Raw genomic sequence first — 20974 nt, forward strand, 5'->3', positions numbered from 1 at the left:
GATGAGAAAACATACTTTTGATCATGAACATTTCAAAATGTAGGCATCTATGTTAAAAGTAGTACTGCGTTGGGAACATTCTCTAGTGGGACGTCAACAAATATTAACCAATAAAAGACACATTTATCCCTCCAACTCTCCCCACAAGACACCAAGACAGAAGTTAGAGAAACCTGCTCTAAATTTTAACATTGTAATAGTGCTTTAACGGTTTACTTTTTTATTATTTGTATTTTTACAGGGCAACATCAAATGATGACAGAGAAAAAAAACTACTTTACATTGTCTGGAATGGTCGGGGTGATGTCAAATTTTTTTTTCACACTTTCTACATAGCTGCTCGATATTCTTCACAACATAATTAAAACAAAACAGTAAGGCTTATAGTGAGACATTAAAGCCGACGCACCTTATCAACAGAAGGCTCAGCGGATGTCAGAGTCTGTTTGCCTTTGTACAGTTTGAGGGGATGTGCGATGAAGACTTCAAGAACTTTTCAGCATTTCACATTCAATATTACTTTTTGATGTGAGATCAAACACCAGATTCCAAGAAAATATATTCACATAATACTCTATTCTGACTGGTGTTTCATTTGTTAAAGCAAGGAAAGCTCTTCCTCTATAAATATTTACAATCATCCTTTACAAAAACTCCAAACTTATACCATGGTGGAAAGTTTTCTTTTGACTCACAAGTTTAAGATTACACAAAATACCACAAACATACAGTACAAACTACAAATATACAAATAAGTAAATATATTCTGAGGTTTTTGTAACCATTTGATACTTGAATGCAATGATTTTGATTTGTTTGTTGTCAGAAATTGGATGGAAGTATAAAAATATAGACAATGACTTTGTACAAAATATTGACATCATGTATGCATTTCCATTTGAATGTGCAAAATAACACGAAAACCAACAGAAGTAGCTTCTGTCACACAGGTATAACCCACGCAGAAAGGCATTGTCCTTTTTGGCCTGTGAGTGATGTAGTCTTTAAAAAGCACCAAAGTTTCAGCTATTTGGTTTTAGTCTAACACTGGGCACTTGTCCTCTCGGGAAACAGAGAAAAGAAGTTAGCACTTTCACTTTCAAGTTGCAGCTTGTGTTCATACAGTAGACAAGGTTTGGGACAGCAGTTTTTTATCCACCCATTAGAGCTTAAATCCTCAGATCTGCCTCCTCACTGTGTTCAGAACTGTGTTCAGTTGTGCTAATCGATGAGGCAGAGGGACCCTGCGAGACGTTGAAAGGTGTGACTGCCGGAGAACGTGCTGCCAGTGGCGAAAGAGATGGGGAGAAGCTTGGAGACATTGCGACTAAGGAGATGGATCCCTCAGCGCTGAGAGGAGATCTTCGTAATGAGGCTAGGTTGGAAAATGTCCTCGATACTGCAGGTTTTGGAAGTACAGTTTTTGCCCCAGGATGGGCCACAGAGGTTATGAGAGGGGGCGGGTCAATTCTTGACTCTGCTTTTGCTTTGCGATGAAATGACTTTCGGGAATGAAGAGGAGCCGTTTCATCTTTTAAACGTGCTATTTCGGTGAAAACGCTAGCTAAAGGTTGGAACTGAGGACACCAGTTCAGGAGGTAATCCCAGTTATAGCTGCCCCTAAGTTCCTCGTCGCTGGCCACAATGGCTGTAAGGGAGCCATCCACGGGGGGCTTCCCATTCTCTGGAAAATTATAGTCTTTAGACTGGGAGATGCTGATTGCCCGTCCGACGCCCACATACCCACCCCGTTCGTCCCTGTAGGCCGGCACTTGGCCAGCTGTCAAAGTACCATTCATACTACTTCCCTTCTTCCCTTTGAACCAGTCTAAGGAGGGCTCACCGGACACATCTGACAGTTGATCCGCATCCTGTTGGATCCCAGAGTCCGGACCTCGGGCTGAAATACGCTCTTGCATGGAAGAAGAGATACTTGACACTCGAGGATATTCATTTATCATTCTGATCTCATCATCTTCTGCCGCTTCTGCTTCTGCAGAGCCACGGCCACTGGAGTGGGATGGATCAAGTGATCCCCCGCGAGTGTACGGACCTCCACTGTTGCCACTCGGATCAGAAGCATATCCAGGAAGAGCCTGATGGTAAATAATCTCATTTGTTGCCAGCTTTGTTTCCTCAAACGTGTGCAGTAGCGTGCCTGAAATAGTGTTTCGCTTATGGGTATCTTTTTCTCTCTGATTTCTTAATTTAACAAAACATAGCACCATTGCAATTATTATGAGCATGACTATGATACCAAGTGAAACTGCAATGACACTGACAAGCAACATGCTCATGTCTGTGGTGAGGCCAAAAGATGTATGGCTCACATCTATGGTAACTTTGGCCACTGATGCACGAGAGGTCCCCAGTGGGCTATGAGCCGTCACATCCAGAGTAATGACACGGACCTCTCTTTTAGATCGACTCACATGTCTACTGTTGCTGTCCATTTTTAATGAAACCTCTCCGGTTGATTTATTTACCTCAAAATAGGGTGAATGGTCTGATAATGAGTAGAGAACAACACCATCCATGCCTTCGTCTTCATCTCTGGCTTGTACTTTTCCTAGGATTTGACCTTTCTTTGCTCCCTCAGGCACTTCAAATGAAAACTCTGAGGAGATGAAAACAGGATCATATTCATCCTCCCCTGTTACATAAACATGTAATGTTACAGTGGCTGAATAATTGCCAGCATCCATGGCAAAAGCCACAAAATGGAATGAGTTTATCTTCTCGAAGTCAAACGAAGAGCGAGTTCGAACTTCGCCTGATGTTTGGTTGATGAGGAAGTTGTCTCTTTCTGCTTTGTGGCCTTCTAACATGTAATACTTTAGCTGTCCAAAAACACCTTTATCATGGTCAATGGCATGCAGAATGGTAACTAAGGCATTCTGCGGCTGGTTCTCCCTGATGCTTGCTGTCACTTGTTTGAGGGGGAAGAAGGGCCTGTTGTCGTTTATGTCCATAACCTCAACAGTGACTGAGGCTAAAGCATAATGTCCTTGGCCATCAGTGGCCTGGATAACAATCACGTGAGACATCTTTGTTTTGCTGTCTAGAGGTCTCTGCAGCTTCATAACTCCAGTCCAATGGTCAACCTGGAATAGGTGTGCCTCGTCTCCAGAACTTACAGAGTACTGGACTTCTCCATTGGGGGCCGAATCGGGATCTGTGGCAGACAAATGCAAGACTTCGGTTCCTGCTGCAGTACCCTCACTCAGGACAACGCTGTAATCTGTTCGGCTGAATACTGGAGGGTTGTCGTTGACATCTGTTACACTAATAAGGATAGACACACTGGAGCTGCGCTGAGGGACACCTCTATCTGATACCACAACGATCAGGTTATAAGTTGGTACTACTTCAAAGTCCAGCTTTTCTGCTAGGATCAAACTGCCAATTGTCTGGAAGCCCCGGCCCTCCAAGAAGTGCACACTGCTCTCGATCTGGAAGACATTATCAGAGTTGCCGCTAGCAATGGTGAAATCAAAACCACTGTTTTCCCAAAACAGGTCACCATCCACAGCTTCCAATGTCAGAACAGTTGCTCCAGGGAGTCCATCTTCAGACACGGTAGCTCTGTACTCCGACTGGGGGAAGATGGGCGCGTTATCATTGACATCTGATATATGGACCTGGACGGTGGTGATGGATGAAAGAGATGGGGTACCCTGGTCCCGAGCCTCAATCACCACAAGTATGGAGGGGTGGTCAAAGTCCAACTCTGTTTTTTGCCTCAAGAAGAGAGTTCCTGAGAAAAACAAACAAACTGATTAATGTCTTTTCAAAGCTTGTTCACAGCTTGGTGTTGATAGCCATTACAAATGATAAATGATCCGCACTTGTATAGCGTCTTTCTGACTCCAAAGCGCTTTACACGACAGTCAGTCATTCACCCATTCACACACTGAAGGTTGATGGGCTACAGTTTAGCTACAGCTGCCCTGGGGCACACTGACAGAAGCAAGGCTGCCATACACAGCCACTATTGCACCCTCTGACCAACACCAGCATGCAGGGAGGGTGAAATGTCATGCCCAAGGACACACGGATGTAGTCTGGGTTTGAACTAGCAACCCACCGGTTACAGGGTGAACTCCTAACCCCTGAGCCACCATTGCCCCAAGAATGATTCCAAATTAAATTTATTCTGATAACATTTATTAAACTTCAAGACAGGTTTGGACATAAACGTCTGAGGGAAATCTCACAAAACCCACTGTTCTATTACCTTTATTAGTGGAAAAAGCTTCAAATCTTTTAATTGCTTTTTGTATACATGCCCCAAAATATATTTTCTGCAAGCGTAAATTGTTTTGAACGACCCTGAATACATCAAACTTTAAAACTTACCATTGCTTGGGTCAATGAAGAAAACACCTTTAGTTGATGACATCACTTGGTAAGTAATCTTTCCGTTCTCTCCAGAGTCACGGTCAGTAGCTGTTACTGTGATGACTGAACTGCCTGCTGGAAGTTGCTCTGATACAGTCACCTGGTCAGAAACACAATCAGTATATTAATGCCACGGATGCTTCAGTAATTTAACAATCTCTCTCTGGAACAATAACAGATGAGGCATGCAGGCATGATGTCAGTGTTCCAGTTGTACCTGGTATAAATCGTGTGTAAAAACAGGGGCGTTATCATTCACGTCATCCACCAGCACAGTAAGGTAGGCCTCGCTTTGATGTTTAGAGTCTGATGTGCGGATTGTCAGCGTGTACCACGTCCTTTCCTCATAGTCCAGTGGGCCGGTCAAAGACACTCCACCTCCGTAATGATGAATCCCAAACATGCCCTGGCCGCTACCATCCATGTGAAGTGTGTAGGAGAGGGGTGGACCTGAATCCACATCATTTCCAGTTACCTGGGTGATAACTGAGCCAACGAGAGTATCTGCATGTGTGACAATATAAAACAGATATGGGAGGAAAGACAGAATACATTTAGATGGCATTGAAAATAAGACGGAGTCTTAGTCGTGAAATCTTTTTTTAAGAAATATCCTCTTCTGGAAAGTCTCAACCTGTCAGGAAATGCAGACAGAAACTTTGGCAATTACTTGTTTCATAAAGGGTCTGATTTTTCTCACTAAGTCCCACTGTGTTAGCTGCCAGGGGAAAGATGTGAGGCTTTATGATAAGATCACTCTACCAACTTCCACTGTGAAGCTTACCCTCAGGCACCCGGATCTCTTGAGGCAGAGGAATCATGGGACTGTTGTCGTTGAGGTCAACAATGATCACAGTGAGGGTAGCAGATCCAGCCAGCCGTGGGGTTCCCCGGTCGGTTGCCACAACAACAAGCCTGTTGCCACAAAATTAATATCAGTGTCTGAACTTTTGTTGAACCCAAAAATCATAATCTTTCATTTCTGACCACCTATAAAATTCATTTTGCTGTAGAATGATCATTCAAATGTCTTTTTTTTTTAAATGCCAATTTTGCCCCAACCTCAAAAACTGACTAATGGTTTTGAGGTTGAATATGATTATGTGAAAACTATGTAAAAGTATATATATATATATATATATGTATGTACCATAAATCCTCTAATATTAGCCTGTATTTAATTAACTGCCAGGTATCATATTTTGGCCGGTGTTGGAGTCGGCGGAGGTGAATAATGGCCGGTTTTTTATTGTGGCCGGGTGGAATGTGGTAACAAGCAAGTACGGGGGTGGTTGTGTCATCCGTCTCACTTTTGATTTGCCAGTGACAGACCGCGAGGGTAACTTTAACCGTGCGGAGACGAAGAGGAGGCGAAAATTTGATATCAAGTTCAAAGAGAACGTGCTGATTATGCTGCAGAACACTCTGGGGAGCAGTAGCAGGGGTTGTATGAACTAGTCACTAGTCGACTTCACCGCTCTGTAGTGACTATTTATGCCTGTCATCGACTAGTCACTGTCACGTGATAATGACCGGTAAGATGCAGTCCACGGAAAAGACAGCAGCCTGCTGTCAGCAGGTGACAAGCTCCTGCGCTTCGGGAGGCAACGCACTGTGCCAGAGCGTCGGTACTGACACCGCCGTAAAACGGACATTTAACCAAATTGTGACGTTTACCCTCTTGCAATTTAACCTTCCCCTCACCCCCATCCTAACCTTAACCAGCTTGCGCATGCAAAGCTCTGATTGTTGACGCGCTCCAGACATCTGCGTCCTGAGCACGGCCACAGTAACATTATCAAATCAGGTGTCGCCACCTCAAAAACTAATTTAACACGCAATTGTTCATGTCGGCTCATTTCCTTTTATGTTTTCTGTCTTTTGTTTGCGCCTGATGCATTTCGCTGCTGTGGATCGGGGCGCATCACCCGTTTTGTCCTCGGTGACGCACCTAACTGATGTGGCCGGCGCGCACTCCGCTGTTTTTGCTGGTCGGTAGATCTTTTAGAACTGCAGTTCAAATGTAACTCATAAGGTGAATATAAATGAACCGGGGGGGGGGGGGGGGGGGACTAAAACACAAGCCTCACTTTGTTTGTGTCCAGATCTCTCTGTCCATGATGGCAGCAGTGGTGATGCTGCCCGTCAGGGGGTCAATCTTAAACAAGCCACTCATAGATGACGACCTGATAGAGTAGGTGACCTGGCCATTTTGGCCCTGGTCCAAGTCATCAGCAGCAACCTGAAGGAATGCCAAACACATGTTAGAAATAAAAAGAAAGGCATATCTGCAGCTTATTCCTCAATGCAACTTAAAGATGTGAGCAGTATTGAACTTGGAAAAAATGAGATCATAAAAAACTGCTACAGTTTAAAATGCATATGTTATGGTTGTCAAATAGAGAGTATACACAGTTGGGACACTGAGAATGCCTGCAGTTGAATATAGTCACTTCTTCACAGTTTGAAACTATCCAGATTTCCCAAGCTTCAGTATTTCTCCTTTTCAATTTTACAAATTCACACCTAAACACAGCCAACCATAATAAACATGGGAGTACTGGCTACTGCACCTGGATAATGGGAAAATCATAGCCTTGTGCCTCCCTGATGTACGCCACATAGTTCTGGAGCTGGAAGCGTGGCAAGTTGTCATTTAAGTCTTGCAGAAGGAGGTTGACAGCCATGTAGGAGCTGGAGGATGCTGTCTCTGCTTTCACCACTAGGCGGAGTTTGGGGGTCTCCTCATAGTCAATTCCTTCAGAACTTTCAACCCATATTTCACCTAATTTAGCATAAAAGAAAAAAACATCATTAAGGGGGCCTGCAAAGGAATGCAATGCGGTGTCAGCGTCTAATGGTACACTCACCCGTGATTGGGCTAATTCCAAACGACTGCAATGTATTTCCACTGAAAATGCTGTAGCTGATACCAGCTTTAGAGCCATCAGGGTACTGAGCTTGGGTTTGCGTTACCACTGTGCCTAAAGGATGACAATTATACAGTATTTGATAAATGTCAATTCAATATCTTTCCTACATAATTAAATAATAATTTCAAACCTTTTGCAGCGTTTTCTTGCAGACTAACATCTCTAGCTGTGCGGGAGAATCGAATACCCCTGTAAATTTGTTCCCTGATGTAAATGACAACCACCCCCAAGGAAGACTGAGATGGGTTTCCTTGGTCCATAGCCTGAACTATCAAAGTCCTTTGACTTTGGGTCAGTGTCTGCAGCTTCTCTGTGGCCTGGATGTCTCCTGTCAACGAGTTGATGGTAAAGCCTCTAACGGGGTTGGCAAAGCGATAAAAAACGGAGCCGTTAGCTCCAAAGTCCTTGTCTTCAGCCCTCATGGTGGCCAGTACTCTGCGGCTGGACACAGTACTTACAGAAATGTTTAGAATAAGTGGGTCCTGAATGAAGAAAGGGGCATTGTCGTTCACATCTTGAATGTAGATAGTAACTTGAGCTGTTGAATTCCGTGGATTTGTGGGGGAGGAGTCAGTGGCACAAACTTGAAAGGTATAGGAGGCAGTTTTTTCTCTGTCCAGGGGGGCTGCTGTGATAATGCGTCCCGTGTTTTGGTCGATGATGAACGTACTGTGAGAGCCCGTGCTCAGGAAGTAGAGAATCTGACTGTTGAGGCCATAGTCCAAATCAACGGCCTTCACCTCTAGGACCAATGAGCCAATGGGAACATCTTCTGAAATGTCAGCAGTGTAGCTGCTGCTCTGGAACTGTGGGCTGTGGTCATTGACGTCCAGAACTGTCACCTCTACAGTGGCAGTACCGATCAGGGAAGGGTGGCCCTGGTCCTGGGCTATTACAGTTAAAGTATAGCCAGGTCTCTTTTCTCGATCCAGAGGCCTTGAAGTTTGCAGCACACCTGATTTTCTGTCAAGGCGGAAGTCTCCAGATGGATCTCCAGCTGCAGGGACACAAAAGAATGACTTTTTGATGATGACCTCATACAAACAATAAAAACAAGTAAATTATTCACATAACATCACACCGATAATTCTGTAGTTTATCTCCCCGCTGCTTCCTGCATCTTGGTCAGAGGCTTTAATGGTGAACAGAGGCAACGCCTCCAAGTTTTCAGGCACTTCAATGCTGTAGTAGAGACGTCCAAAGACAGGAGCATTGTCATTAACATCAAGAACCTTAATCTTCACTGTTCCTTTGGCAAAGTTGGGTGGAAGGCCTCCGTCTTTTGCATACACTGCCAAACACAAGATAGCTAATGTTAATGCCACATAATCTGGTTCTCAGTCTTCCAGTTCATGGTAATCCAAAGGGGTTCCAATGAAGGCCACTGGACTTCTTTGGGTTCTTGAAAGAAGAAGTCCAGTGGCCTTCATCTGAACCCCTATGGAGCCACATAATCTGAATCAAAAGCAATCACTGGCAGCGTAAGGAGATTTAGAAGTACCTGTCACAACATACAACTCATGAGATTCCCTGTCCAGGGACTTTGTGGTGGTTATGACACCTGTGACTGGGTTGATGCTAAAACCTTCCTGGGAGACACCGCCATAGGTCACATGTCCATTGGTTCCTACAGAGAAACACATAGTAGAAAGGCTTTACAATAACAAATGAACAGTATAAAAAGCAGATAGACATTTCTTATCATTTGTAAACAAAGACACAATATAAATGCCTAATTTAAATAAGCTAATTTAATTTACATAAAATTTGCTACTCTAAGCAGTTGGCAAAGAAAAGTGTTTCTCAGGTGTTTGGGTGCCAGATTGTGTGCTAAAAGTCTGGCAGCCTCACCTTTTTACTTCCCTAATTGCTTTAAAGTAGAACGCTTATAATCCCTCTGTTTTATGTGCTTCTAATGTAATGCATTCTCTCTGTTTACGTATGCCCCCTCCACTCCCCCCTGTGACTATTTTAATTAAAAACAACTGCTAATGTTAATAAATGCACCCTCAGCGTGTAGTTCTATAATAAAAGGAGCTGTAGGCGTTTTGTTGATTGCTTCAGATTTAATTTTAAAAAATGAATAAATATTTGGTTATAAGAACCCACATACACTCTAATTAGATGTTTAATGATTCATTTCCATTATCATTGGGACAAGATTAAATCTAAAACATAAATTTTAAAAAGTAATTCCCCATACTTTTATTTACAGGGTTAGGGTTAGGGTAAGGGCTTGCATACGTCACCTTGGTCCAGATCAGAGGCCGAGACTGTTATTACAGTTGTCCCTGCAGGTTGATTCTCAGAGATATGAGCTTCATACAGGCTCTCCTCAAACCAGGGAACCTCATCATTGACATCTATCACATGGACACACAGCATCTGCCTGGATGAGAGTTTGGGTATCCCATGATCCTCTCCGATTATAGTGAGGTTAAAAATATCCTGCTCCTCACGGTCCAGTGGTTTGAAAATAGACAGAGAGCCTGTAGAAAAACAAGCCAAGGACCAAATATAACCAAAACACTCTTATTTGTGTAAAACTTTACATTTTTCACATATAAATGTACCATGTTCTTAAAGGGAGTAAACTCGGCAACTTTCCAGGATTGTGTGTGTTGGGGTTATTTAAAAACAGTAAGTGTGAAAAGTTGCCGTGTGACAGCCAAATCAAAGCTCCACATGTACAGCTTTGCCTACCTGAATGCTACCACCACCACTGCTGTAAAAGCCCAAATGGTCTGGCCACAATTTATGAGATTTTCCACTGAAGAACACCACAACCATCAAGAAAGAAGCAGTAAACACATACTCTAGACACGCAACAGCCAGGCATGCCGTGCGCCGTAGAAATTAAGGGCACTCTTGCCTTTTCATTATCCCGCCCTGAGAGGGTTGATTCAATTTCAATTTCATGCTTTAAAATGAGACGCAACTGTTAAAAGACATGGAGGGCAGGGTTTTTTTTTTTTGCTTTTAAATCCTTTAGGGTTTTTTTGTGTGTGTTTTTCTAGGAATGTGATAACTTGCCCCTAAGCTTTCGTCTGGTAAAAGTTAAATGCTGGTATTTTCACCCAAATTTGATTCTGCTTTGTTCCTGGCATATCCTCGGTCACTGATAACATATGAGCAAAAGAAAAGACAGTAGGTTACTGAGAAGAGCTTGTATTTGTTGCATTGCTTCCCTTTTCATCCGCAACAATTTATCAGCATTTGACGTGTTCATTCCTGCATAGTGTAATGTTCACCTTATGAATGGTGAACTTCCCTTTCAGCTTGAAAGTGAAATTAATGACTTTACTTCTGACAATGAGTGATGAAAATGACTTTCGCTGTATGACTTTACAGATTCCAAATATTGGCTTGATGGTTCTTTCTACTGTGGTTAAGGGTGAGCTTTAAATAATGGAAACAGTGTGTGGGCTCGATCTCAGGTCGAGTCGATGACCCCAAAACGGGAGCAACCAGGTGCTAGGTGGATTAACTCTGACATTATTCTAACAAATAACCAGTGTGCATGAAAACACTTCAAGATGAGTACACACTTGGTCAAAGAAGTGACATGCATGACAGATCCTGAATGTTTCCATCACTGAGGGGCTCCAGAGGGCATACCGGTGGAGGCTCATCGCAGAAGGTGGAGCAAATGTTGACACGTGTCTCAAACACCACAATAAAGCCCACAGGACCAAATAGCTCAAGGTCAGTGTTGACTAAGTGGCAGTGTAATGGAAGCACACAAACACATGTGCTAGTGCACGCCTACACACACACACACACACACACACACACACACACACACACACACACACACACACACACACACACACACACACACACACACACACACACACAAACACACACACACACACACACACACAAACATACACACACACACACACACACGTACCTATACACAAACATGCGTAACTGATCCCTACTCTAATGGTTCCCAGAAGCCTGCGAAGGAGTTTCTTTGGTCTTTCATGGGAATGGATCCACAATAGCAGATGATGGGTGTTTGTGTGTGTGCGCGTGTGCTTGCACATTCCCATGTGTGTGTGTTTAATATTTGGCAGGCTGCACTATTCAGACTCCAACCAAGAGAAATAGGTCAGAAAAGGTGAAACTACAGTGTGTTGTAAACAAAATATTGAGAGCTAGAGTTAGAAAAAAATATTATTGAGTTGGACTTACCTGAGTTAGGGTTAAGGCTGAATGTCCCTCCAGTGTTGCCTGAGTGGATTTTATAGGTCACTCTTCCATTCTCCCCTTGATCTGTGTCTCTGGCCATGACGTAAAGTACCACAAAGCCCAGCGGTTGGTCCTCCATGACACTGACAGCAATCGGTGATATGAACACAGGTGGATTGTCGTTTTCATCAGTAATATACATCCTCGCTGTGACAGAACTCCAGTGCCTCTGGCTAGTGTTGAGGGCAGAATCAGTTGCTTTTACAACCAGGATCAATGAGGAAGTCACCTCATGGTCTAATTTGCGACCCAAGGAGAGAACACCAGTGATGGGGTCAAGAGTTAATAAGCCAGGAGTGTTTGGCCACTGGTGGAGGATGGAATACACCAGCTCACTGTTGGGACCACTGCCATCCTTATCTGTAGCCTGGAACGTATAGACAGAGGAGCCAACCTCCATGTTTTCAGAGATGACAATGGTGATGGGGTCCTCAGCAAACTCAGGGGTGTGGTCATTGCTGTCTTCAATCCCAATGTCCAAGTTGACAAGTGTGCTGCTGGGAGGGACCTGAGAAAAGTCGTCCACCTCAATTTTCAAATTGTACTTGGACTCTCGCTCATAGTCAAGAGGATGAGCCAGGTACACATCACCAGTTTGACGTTCCACAACAAATGTCCCATCTTGATCTGTACCCCCGACTACTGTGTAGGTCACCTTGCCTTCCTCTGACTTCCCTTTGTCATGAAGGCGCACAGAGCCAATAACAGAACCAGGACTCGTCTCTTCCACAGAGTTGAAATGCATGGAGTGAGAATTTGTCTTAGAGGTAGCTCTGTTAATACTGACGACCTGTAATGAATAATACCACAGTAGGTGTGTTAATGGATGGAGAAGCTGAGTAACAGTGCATCTATAAATGCTAAATTTCATTTTTGCTTAGAGGTAAAATATGGGATTTTAAAGGTCAACTTTACTCTGATTTTTATCACATTTGCAGTGGTCTCTAGTAGGAAATAATGCCTTGGAAGTCATTCTTTGGAGAAAATAATGCTCTGGTGTGCCTATTTGAGGACATGAAATTCAGCTGAATGAGAATGTAGCTTCACACGGCAGGACTGAGTCTTATTTTCTGATATTTGGACACCTCTCCTCTAATTGGCTAACAGCAATGCAACTCTACCACTGACTCAAGTTTGTTTTGCAACGTTGATGCTTTATCTCTCCAAATAAAACCAGCCTGAAGGAGTTCTGCCATGTTGTAGGGTTGCTAATGCTAACAGTTAGCTGCTACTAGCCGAGACATTCTCTGCTCCTGGACGCCAAAACAACAACAGCCTTCCCCGTCATGAGTCAAGATGGATGAGTCCATGAATGGATGAATGAATGGTGACAAATTGTGAAGGGCATCTGCAAGAAAATTTCTTGACAGATTTACAAGGGTTCTCAATTTCCCAGCAGGTTTTCGCTGTTGTGTTACTGGAATTTTGAACATGTTCAAAACAATTGTATGACCAGAACCTGTCTCAAAACCTTAATTCACTCCTTGTTATGTTGTTTCTGTGTTTCTCTTCTAATTCCATAGTTTTTCTGTTCTTATCTTGTACACAGGAGTACAATTTAATTTAGTTTCAGGGATTCAGAAAAACACAAGAAATGTGATACAACTCAGGCTGGTGACAAAAATGAGATTAAAGTAAGAATGCATTTCAAAGAATGGCTGGGCGATATAGCCTAAAATCAATATCACGATATATTGAGGATTCCACCTCGATAACAATAAATGGACAATAAGTACATGTATGCACAGAAACAAAAGTTGTCCACCAGATGGGGCTGTCACGTGTATTACGTTGAGTCACATTTTTACGTAACTCAAGGTGGTACAGCTTCTTAAAGCAACAAAAATGTTGCTAACCTACACACATCTTCTGATTTTTTATCATCAAATTTATTGACATGCGAAAAATTATCCCGATAAGTGTCAGACATTTCGATAACGATCAATTTTCAATTTATTGCCCAGCCCTATTTCAAAGGGAGATTTCATTTAAGATATTTTGTGACGTAGCTTTTGCAAAAAAATAAAAATATTGCATGATTACAATTTGTTCATTCCCCTAAATTAACTTAAGTTACTGTGACCCGGCCAAGCATAAAAAAAAGACTGTTGCTAAAAAGTTGAATGTATAATTCAACCAGATTCCGAATGGGAATTTGCGAATTTACACATAATAGTAATCAATAATCACAACTCAGTGGTATGCTGGCTTCAATTAAACTGATAAGAGGCTTTTCTTGCCTTAAATAACAAGGCTGCTACTAATAACCACCCCTAATTCTAATACTTATATTGCTCACAGGAAAAAAAATGATATAAAAGCAGCACAGTCAAAAAAAGAAACAACTAAAGATGCTCATCCCTGCCAGAAAATAATCAATACATGATAAAAGTAAAACAAGCAAAAGAAGAAACTGTTTTCATTTTCGCTCTGGGACACATATTTCTAGCTTAGCAGCTGTTTTGATGGGCTGTTTAAACATCTTCAAAGTCCACTGCATCGTGTGAAAAGAGATTATGAGCAAATGATGCCTCGTCTAATAACACAACAAGCAGTAGAAAAAAGAAGGAGCCTGAGACTTATGTGAGCTTTTTAAATATCAGTTTTTTTCCCACCTGATGGGTTGTTCTGGATTCTTAGAGTGGATTGGTACAGCCCAGTTCCCACAATATGTTTGGATTGAAATAAAAACAAATTAATTTTTTCTATATTTGTTGACAAGATATAAATTGGTTCCACATTATATGGAAAACGAGTGTTCCCAAAATAAACTGATTTTATAAGTATTTGAAAAATATGTCAGAAATATGATTAAAAGGAAATTATAGAAACATGTCATCAGACAAGCACAACGCTGGGCTGTTTAATCCAGTTATCCAATAATTATGACTTCCCATGTTATTTGGAAAAAATGGAGAAAAAAACTCCACTGGTGTTTGCAGGAGGAGTTTATATGCCAGTGCTGTTTCCCAGGATGCTATAAATCATCATCCCTTCCAGGACTCCTCCATTGTGTACATTTGTTTTATATTAAATATTAACTTTAATCACCTTCGGTGCTACGTTCAATGCTGAGTGAAAGTGCAGCCCTGTTACGCTTTTAAAAAAGGGGCTACTGTATGAAAAAAAAATTATTGAAGTCATTGAGTATGACCTTGATCGGTACGTTCTACAGCTGGTCCTCATCATAAGCCAGCTGGGAGTATTTAATTTAGACCTACTTTTCCATTTCAGATAGAAATTTCCCTTTTGAAAATTCACATGAGGAGAAAAGGGAGGAGGGTGGGAGGCGACCTTGTCAGACGTGAGGCTGATATGTCGGCAGCTAGTCTGAGGGGCCCTGAGACATGGATCCTCTCAACCCTAAGTCCATTCTTTGATATTAAATAGGTGTGTAGTGAGAGTGTTTATGCTGGCTGTCCTCCAGCGGGAGTCTGACCTGAATGGTGAGGGAGCAGGAGGCACTGCGAGGGGGCAGTCCTCTGTCAGTGGCTGTCACCGTCAGAGAGTATTCAGCTCGATCGGAGTGAATCAGAGGGGATGATGAATGCAGCTCTCCTGTGATTGCGTTTAAAGTGAAACGCTCAGCTCTGGGACCTTGGGTAGACACACAGATCAAAACTTAACTGGATATGGCATGTGTAAGAGAGTTAAAAACACATATTCAGACATGGATAACACAGATGAAAATCATTTTTACCTGACAAAGAGTAGAATATTGTACCGTTCTCCCCTTCATCGGGGTCTTTAGCTTGCAAAGTGCCAAGCAAAACTCCAGCAGACTGACCTTCTGTCACCTATTGGTTTAAAAAAAACCATCATTACAGAAATGAAAGTGTCCTTTTTTTCAATTCATGCTTGTGATCGCATGACATCACCTGCATTACGATGGTTTTGCCTGACTGACTGTAGATGAATGAAGGGTCATTGTCATTGTCATCGAGGATAGTAATAAAAACTGTGCCTGTCGCAGAACGAGGAGGTGAACCTCCATCTTGCACCACCACCACCAGCTGGTGGCTAGACTGCTGCTCTCTGTCAAGCATCGTCCTCGTACTGACTTCACCTGCCGAGTAAAAGGAGGATGGATGAGAGTGAGTTTATGTTGAAGCACCAGACCACTAGAATAATGATGAGGGGCTTAGCAGCCACCAGGCTTGTATCAATGATACTCAGAAGTAACAGACACACGGATGTATGCATCCACAAGCACACAAACACTCACAATCATAAAAAGGAGACATTTAGGGAGATTGGCAGAGGCTGTAGACAGACACAGCTCAGCTAGAAGCTGATGGTAAATCAAAGCCTGAGTCTCTACCCACAGACTAACAGGCTCAATAGGCCAATTAAAGCTCAGTGAGAGGCTGGGTGCTGCTGTCACCACGTTCTGCCTTATTTATGACAAGGAGCAGAGTGGCAACTTTAGCCTCTCATCTCTGAAAGATGACTCAACCGATTAGCCGCTTTGCCTTCCTATGAGCTCTCAGAATTTTCATGAAAAAATTCAATAAAAATAAAAGAAATCATAAAAAATACTGGACTTGCTATCTTGGATTTATTTGTGGCTTTTAAATGAAGAAAACAGCCTAATTACATATTTATGCAAAAACTGATTCATTTACTGGTGTCAACCATGTCGACTAAAGTGATTTTTAGCAGTCATTGTTGATGTTTAATAGTTTATCTAATTCAATTAAACTAGAGCACAAAACCCAAAGGGGTTTGAATGAAAGCAACTGGACTTCTTCTGTTTCTTGAAGACATTTTGCTTCTCATCTGAGGAGCTTTGCCAACTCTGGAATATGGGAGGGTCAAGCTTATAAACTTTTGCTGTCTGTTGTTCCTTAATGAGCTGAAACTACCTATGAATACCTCTCCTCCCTACATCCTGAGGAGTCATTGGAGTCCTTAGCCTCTTTTGTGTTGGAATCGACTCCTCAGAAATTGTTTGAGTCGTCATCCTCTATTGTGTAGGAATCGACTCCTTAGGACAGGGGTATTCAATTCTGGGCCTGGAGGGCCGGTATCTAGTATGTTTTAGTGGTTTCTCTGCTCCAACACACTTGACTGAATGGTTGAATCACCTGTGCAGCAGCTCATCAGGCTCTCCAAAAGCATGTTAATTTCCTGCTGATTGAAATCAGGTGTGTTGAAACAGAGTTCAAACTAAATTGTGCTGGATCCTGACCCTGAGAAGTGGTATTCATAGGTAGTGTCTGCTCATTAAGCAACAATAGACAGCTACAGTTTATAAGCTTGACTCTCCCATATTCCAGTCAGAATTGACAAAGTTCCTTAGGTGAGAAGCAAAACGTCTTCAAGAAACCAAAGAAGTCCAGTTACCTTTATTAAACCTCTTTTGATTACCATGGCCTGGATGACTGAGAACCTTCACCAGCATGTGGACCAACCCTACCTGTTTGGGAGTTTATCTGGAAGTGTCGATCCGGATGCAGGAAGCGATAGTTGAGGCGTCCATTAGAGCCAGCATCTTTGTCAGTAGCTAACACATGTCCAAAACCTGTTCCTGCAGATAGATTTTCCCTCACAGCCATAAAAACCCTCTCCTGTGTGAGCCGAGGAGCGTTATCATTCTCATCAGTCACTGATATCCTCACTGTAGCACTACCTGTCTTCTTTAACTGGCCATGACCAGCACTGGCCAGAACTGTCACAAGATACATGTCCTTCAGTTCCCTGTCAAGGGCACTCTTCACAAACAGCCAGCCACTGTCAGCAGCAATGCCAAATCCTGAAGCATCTCCATCAGATCGGAGGTGGTACATCAGGGGAGGAAGTTGACTGGAGCCTGGAATCTCTCTGTTCAAAGCTCTGACTTGTAGGAAGCGTGTGTTTATTGGTGTTCCTTCTTTTAGTTCCACACGGTAGGTGAGAGTATCAAACACAGGTCCCTGTTCATGCTCTGCCTGGATGTGAACCACAAGCATAAAGGTGGCGCTAAGCTGGGGCACTCCATTATCTTTGGCAATCACCAGGAGGTCATAACGAGGAGTCGTTTCATAGCAGAGGCTCCCGACCAATCGGATATCTCCAGTGCTGCGTTCAATGCTGAAGATCCTCTGGATTCCACTAGGAGTGGAGAGATCAAAGCTAAGCTGACCATTGACTCCCGAGTCTCTGTCCTCAGCTTGGATTCGATATACCAATGTGCCCATTTCTGTGTTTTCTGCCAGAAGCAGGGACTCAGAGGAAGTTGGTAGAAAAATGGGAGGATTATCATTGATGTCTGCAATAGTGACACGAACACGGGTTTGGCCAAACGCTGGGGGGTTGCCACTGTGGGCCTGCACCTCCAAGTCAAGAGCTGACAGGGTTTCATGGTCTAGGGGCAGACTGGTCCTTAGGGCTCCCGTATCAGGATCTACAGTAAAGTAGCCACTGGGGTCCCCAGAGCTGATGGTGTAGGAGATACCCTTGGAGATGCCTAGAATAAAAATAAAGTAAGTACAGGAATAGAAAAAATAAAGTTTTAGCTTTGAGTTAGGGTTTTATGGTCATTGTCTAGTGAATGGCTCACCAGTCTTACTGTTGGCCTGGACGATGCCTACAACTGTCCCCCGCAGGGCATCTTCTGATACAGTAAAGTAATATTGAGTCTGTTCAAATATAGGTGGTGCCACCAGCCCTGCCACAACACTAATGTTAACTTTAGCATTGTTTAAGGCAAGCAGACCACCACCATCTTGAGCAGAAATGATCATACTGATGACGGAGTTGGCCTTCCCATAAACAGACCGAGACAAAGAAATAACACCTAGAAAAAGACATAAAACAAGACATGTTTACCTCATTTAACATAATTTCAAATATAAAAAAGCATGTGTAGATAAATTGGAAATAAGTTTACCAACCTGTGTCTCTGTTGAGGGTGAAGTATGGGGATGCTCCTCCAGGTACTGTTTTGTATGTGATTCTGCCATTCTCGCCCGAGTCTGGGTCATGAGCCGTCACTCTGACAACAGACGTCCCAGGGGCACTCTGTGTGCTCAAACTAACGGCATAGCTGAGTGGGTAGAAAGTGGGTCTGTTGTCATTCATGTCAACCAGATCTACCTTTACGTAGGCTACCGAGCTCAGTCCGCCCTGCAGAAGAAACAAAAAGCTCTTTTGTTATACCTCTACACACATAAAATCGTGAGCGGGAAGACACACATGAAAGAAGGATGAAGATCACATTATTGGTGCCCGTAGGCTACATTAATGGTGAAAGTGAAATAAATGAATACCTAATAAAGCAGAAAACCCAGGTAAAGTTTCAATGTATGGTGTAGCCTCTAAAATAAAGTCTCGACTGATTTGTACACTAACACAGATTGATAGTTTCCCCTGGGGAAGGAGCAATATGTCATGAACTATGTAGTGTGAGTGGGCCTGCAGCAACCCAAGTCTGTTTCATTGGCTTTTCATTTGAAGAAAATACAGAGCAGGCTTTTTATTTGGACCAGGTGGCAAAATGAGGGAGGCCACAGTCCAGCTTGTTAAACTGTTACTGCCTGACAGTTGAGGTATTTCACCATCTGATTGCTTTAACATACCCAAAGTCTTTTTCTTTTATTTTGAACGTTTTATTCTTTAAGTATTTTCTGGCAGCCAGTGAACCGGATGGTTGAATAAGACTACCTACCATGGAGAGCTGTTCACTTTTTATTTGGTTGATGAATCCAGAACTTTATTTCATTTTTTTTTTCCAAATTTGGTTCTGTCTTTACTCTCTTGTCAGTAAAACAGCATAGCTGCTGTGTTTATAGGATTAGGTTGTGGCTCAATGGATTCATATTAAGCATGATTTCAAAAATGCGGTGGCTTACCCCGTCAACTGCAGTAACAGTGAAGTCAAGACTGTCCGGCCCTTGATCCCTGTCTAGTGCAGCACTAGTGCAGATCTGGCCGGTCTCTTTGCCGATGGTAAACTGAGAGAGAACCGTGCTGCTACTTGCAGAGCCAAGTGAGTAGGTGACAAAGCCAAAAGAGCCACCATCAGCATCTGTCGCAGTCACCTAAAAAAAAAACAAAGACACGCTATTGGTTAAATGCTCAATTTCATAAGTTGAACAAACTTAACATTTTCAGAACTCCAAAATTAAAAGAACATGTTTACTGTAGTAGCTGAAAACAAGAATGATCGTGCATCCACAACTTAAACAAGAGCACAGTATAGGTGCTTTTAAAACAATCTTTGGATTCAGCCTTTGTTGTTTATTCAAGCCAAAACATGAGCCAAACAGGACCTTTGGCAGAAACAGACTATGAGGGGAAAGATTGGGATTGGCAGGATGCTCATTGACTTCTACGTGCTCTGGGAGAATTGCCAACAGGAAATACTGACTGCTCCATGAGTGGAGTCTGTCTGAAAAGGACAGTGATGGGGGCGGTTGGGAAATAGTGCCACGGTACAGTTCTGTATTACATTCTAATGTAAATTCATGAATGTGGTTTGGTTTTATTAAGGCTGCACATCTACAGAGATGGAACCAATGGCAATAGCCATCAGCCAGGGAGCTAGCTTAATTGCTGTAGAATCTCCCGAGACAGTACAAAGTAAACAGACCAATCAGATTGGGCCCCTGGGTACCGGTGGTGTAATTGTTATCAAGTGTTGAGTCTAAATTGCACAACACCGAAGGGTTAAACCTCACAAGTTGATTTGAAACCTATTTCCTTCTGTGTTTTATTAATGGATTTCTGTAGCAAAACGCTAATGGAAAGGAATGCTCCAGTGCTCCAACACTCAGCAGCAGGGAGACTCCTTTGCATTGGACGGCACAGTCATCGGGAACGTTGCAAAGAGAAATAAGGAGAGACATTCTTATCATCAAACTCCGACTTTTTTTTTTAAAGATGGCATTGGGATGGTTGTGACTGGATGGAAATCATTCATTCGAGGTGATGAGTTTGGCTACAGTAAGTCAGCCTCGTCTTTCCTGAGCAGATGGTGAACGGGGGACTCAGCGGAGAGCATGGCCCACACTCTTGACTGTAACTTCCAACAGAGGGTGAGTGGTGTGTAGGAGGGAGGGAGGGAGTTGTAAAGCTGGCAGAGATCCGAGCCAAAAAGAAGAATAATAAACCACACGAGGGAAGGGGAAACCAACAGCCCTGCAAGAAAGCTACTCCAGTTTTTTCAAGGTGTAGAAACTGTAGACTGTAAGAATTGTTTGTATGTGGCTAAGTGGGTGAAGAATTAGTGTAAGCATGATGAAAACCAAAGAGAGCATTATATTGAAAAAAAAACTTGCAGATATGTTACATTTCAAAACCTCTAGGAACTTTTTTCGTTTTTTTGTATGAATGACCCATTCATGGCATCAACTGAATTGAAAAGACTCCCTTTTACTTTTCATTTTAGCCACAACCACACA

The 20974-nt window shown here is 42.8% G+C and overlaps 1 protein-coding gene across 1 annotated transcript in view; it reads right to left on the minus strand.

The window, feature by feature from the left end:
- Positions 1 to 980: 980 nt before the first annotated feature.
- The window catches only part of LOC107380224 (protocadherin-16), a 109817-nt gene continuing 89823 nt past the window's right edge, over positions 981 to 20974 (minus strand). Inside the window, exons 3-21 of the mRNA XM_015951360.3 lie at positions 19424 to 19612; positions 18467 to 18698; positions 18133 to 18369; positions 17011 to 18039; positions 15470 to 15657; positions 15292 to 15388; positions 15031 to 15188; positions 11535 to 12381; positions 9584 to 9823; positions 8836 to 8961; positions 8416 to 8625; positions 7465 to 8331; positions 7272 to 7385; positions 6975 to 7186; positions 6492 to 6643; positions 5186 to 5316; positions 4619 to 4905; positions 4360 to 4501; positions 981 to 3757 (exon numbers count right to left, since the gene is read on the minus strand). Coding sequence (XP_015806846.1) covers positions 1170 to 3757; positions 4360 to 4501; positions 4619 to 4905; positions 5186 to 5316; positions 6492 to 6643; positions 6975 to 7186; positions 7272 to 7385; positions 7465 to 8331; positions 8416 to 8625; positions 8836 to 8961; positions 9584 to 9823; positions 11535 to 12381; positions 15031 to 15188; positions 15292 to 15388; positions 15470 to 15657; positions 17011 to 18039; positions 18133 to 18369; positions 18467 to 18698; positions 19424 to 19612 — 8046 coding nt within the window. The 3' untranslated portion in view covers positions 981 to 1169. The remainder of the gene's footprint in view (positions 3758 to 4359; positions 4502 to 4618; positions 4906 to 5185; positions 5317 to 6491; positions 6644 to 6974; positions 7187 to 7271; positions 7386 to 7464; positions 8332 to 8415; positions 8626 to 8835; positions 8962 to 9583; positions 9824 to 11534; positions 12382 to 15030; positions 15189 to 15291; positions 15389 to 15469; positions 15658 to 17010; positions 18040 to 18132; positions 18370 to 18466; positions 18699 to 19423; positions 19613 to 20974) is intronic.

Source organism: Nothobranchius furzeri, chromosome 13, assembly GCF_043380555.1.
Source record: "Nothobranchius furzeri strain GRZ-AD chromosome 13, NfurGRZ-RIMD1, whole genome shotgun sequence".
Lineage (NCBI taxonomy): Eukaryota > Metazoa > Chordata > Actinopteri > Cyprinodontiformes > Nothobranchiidae > Nothobranchius > Nothobranchius furzeri.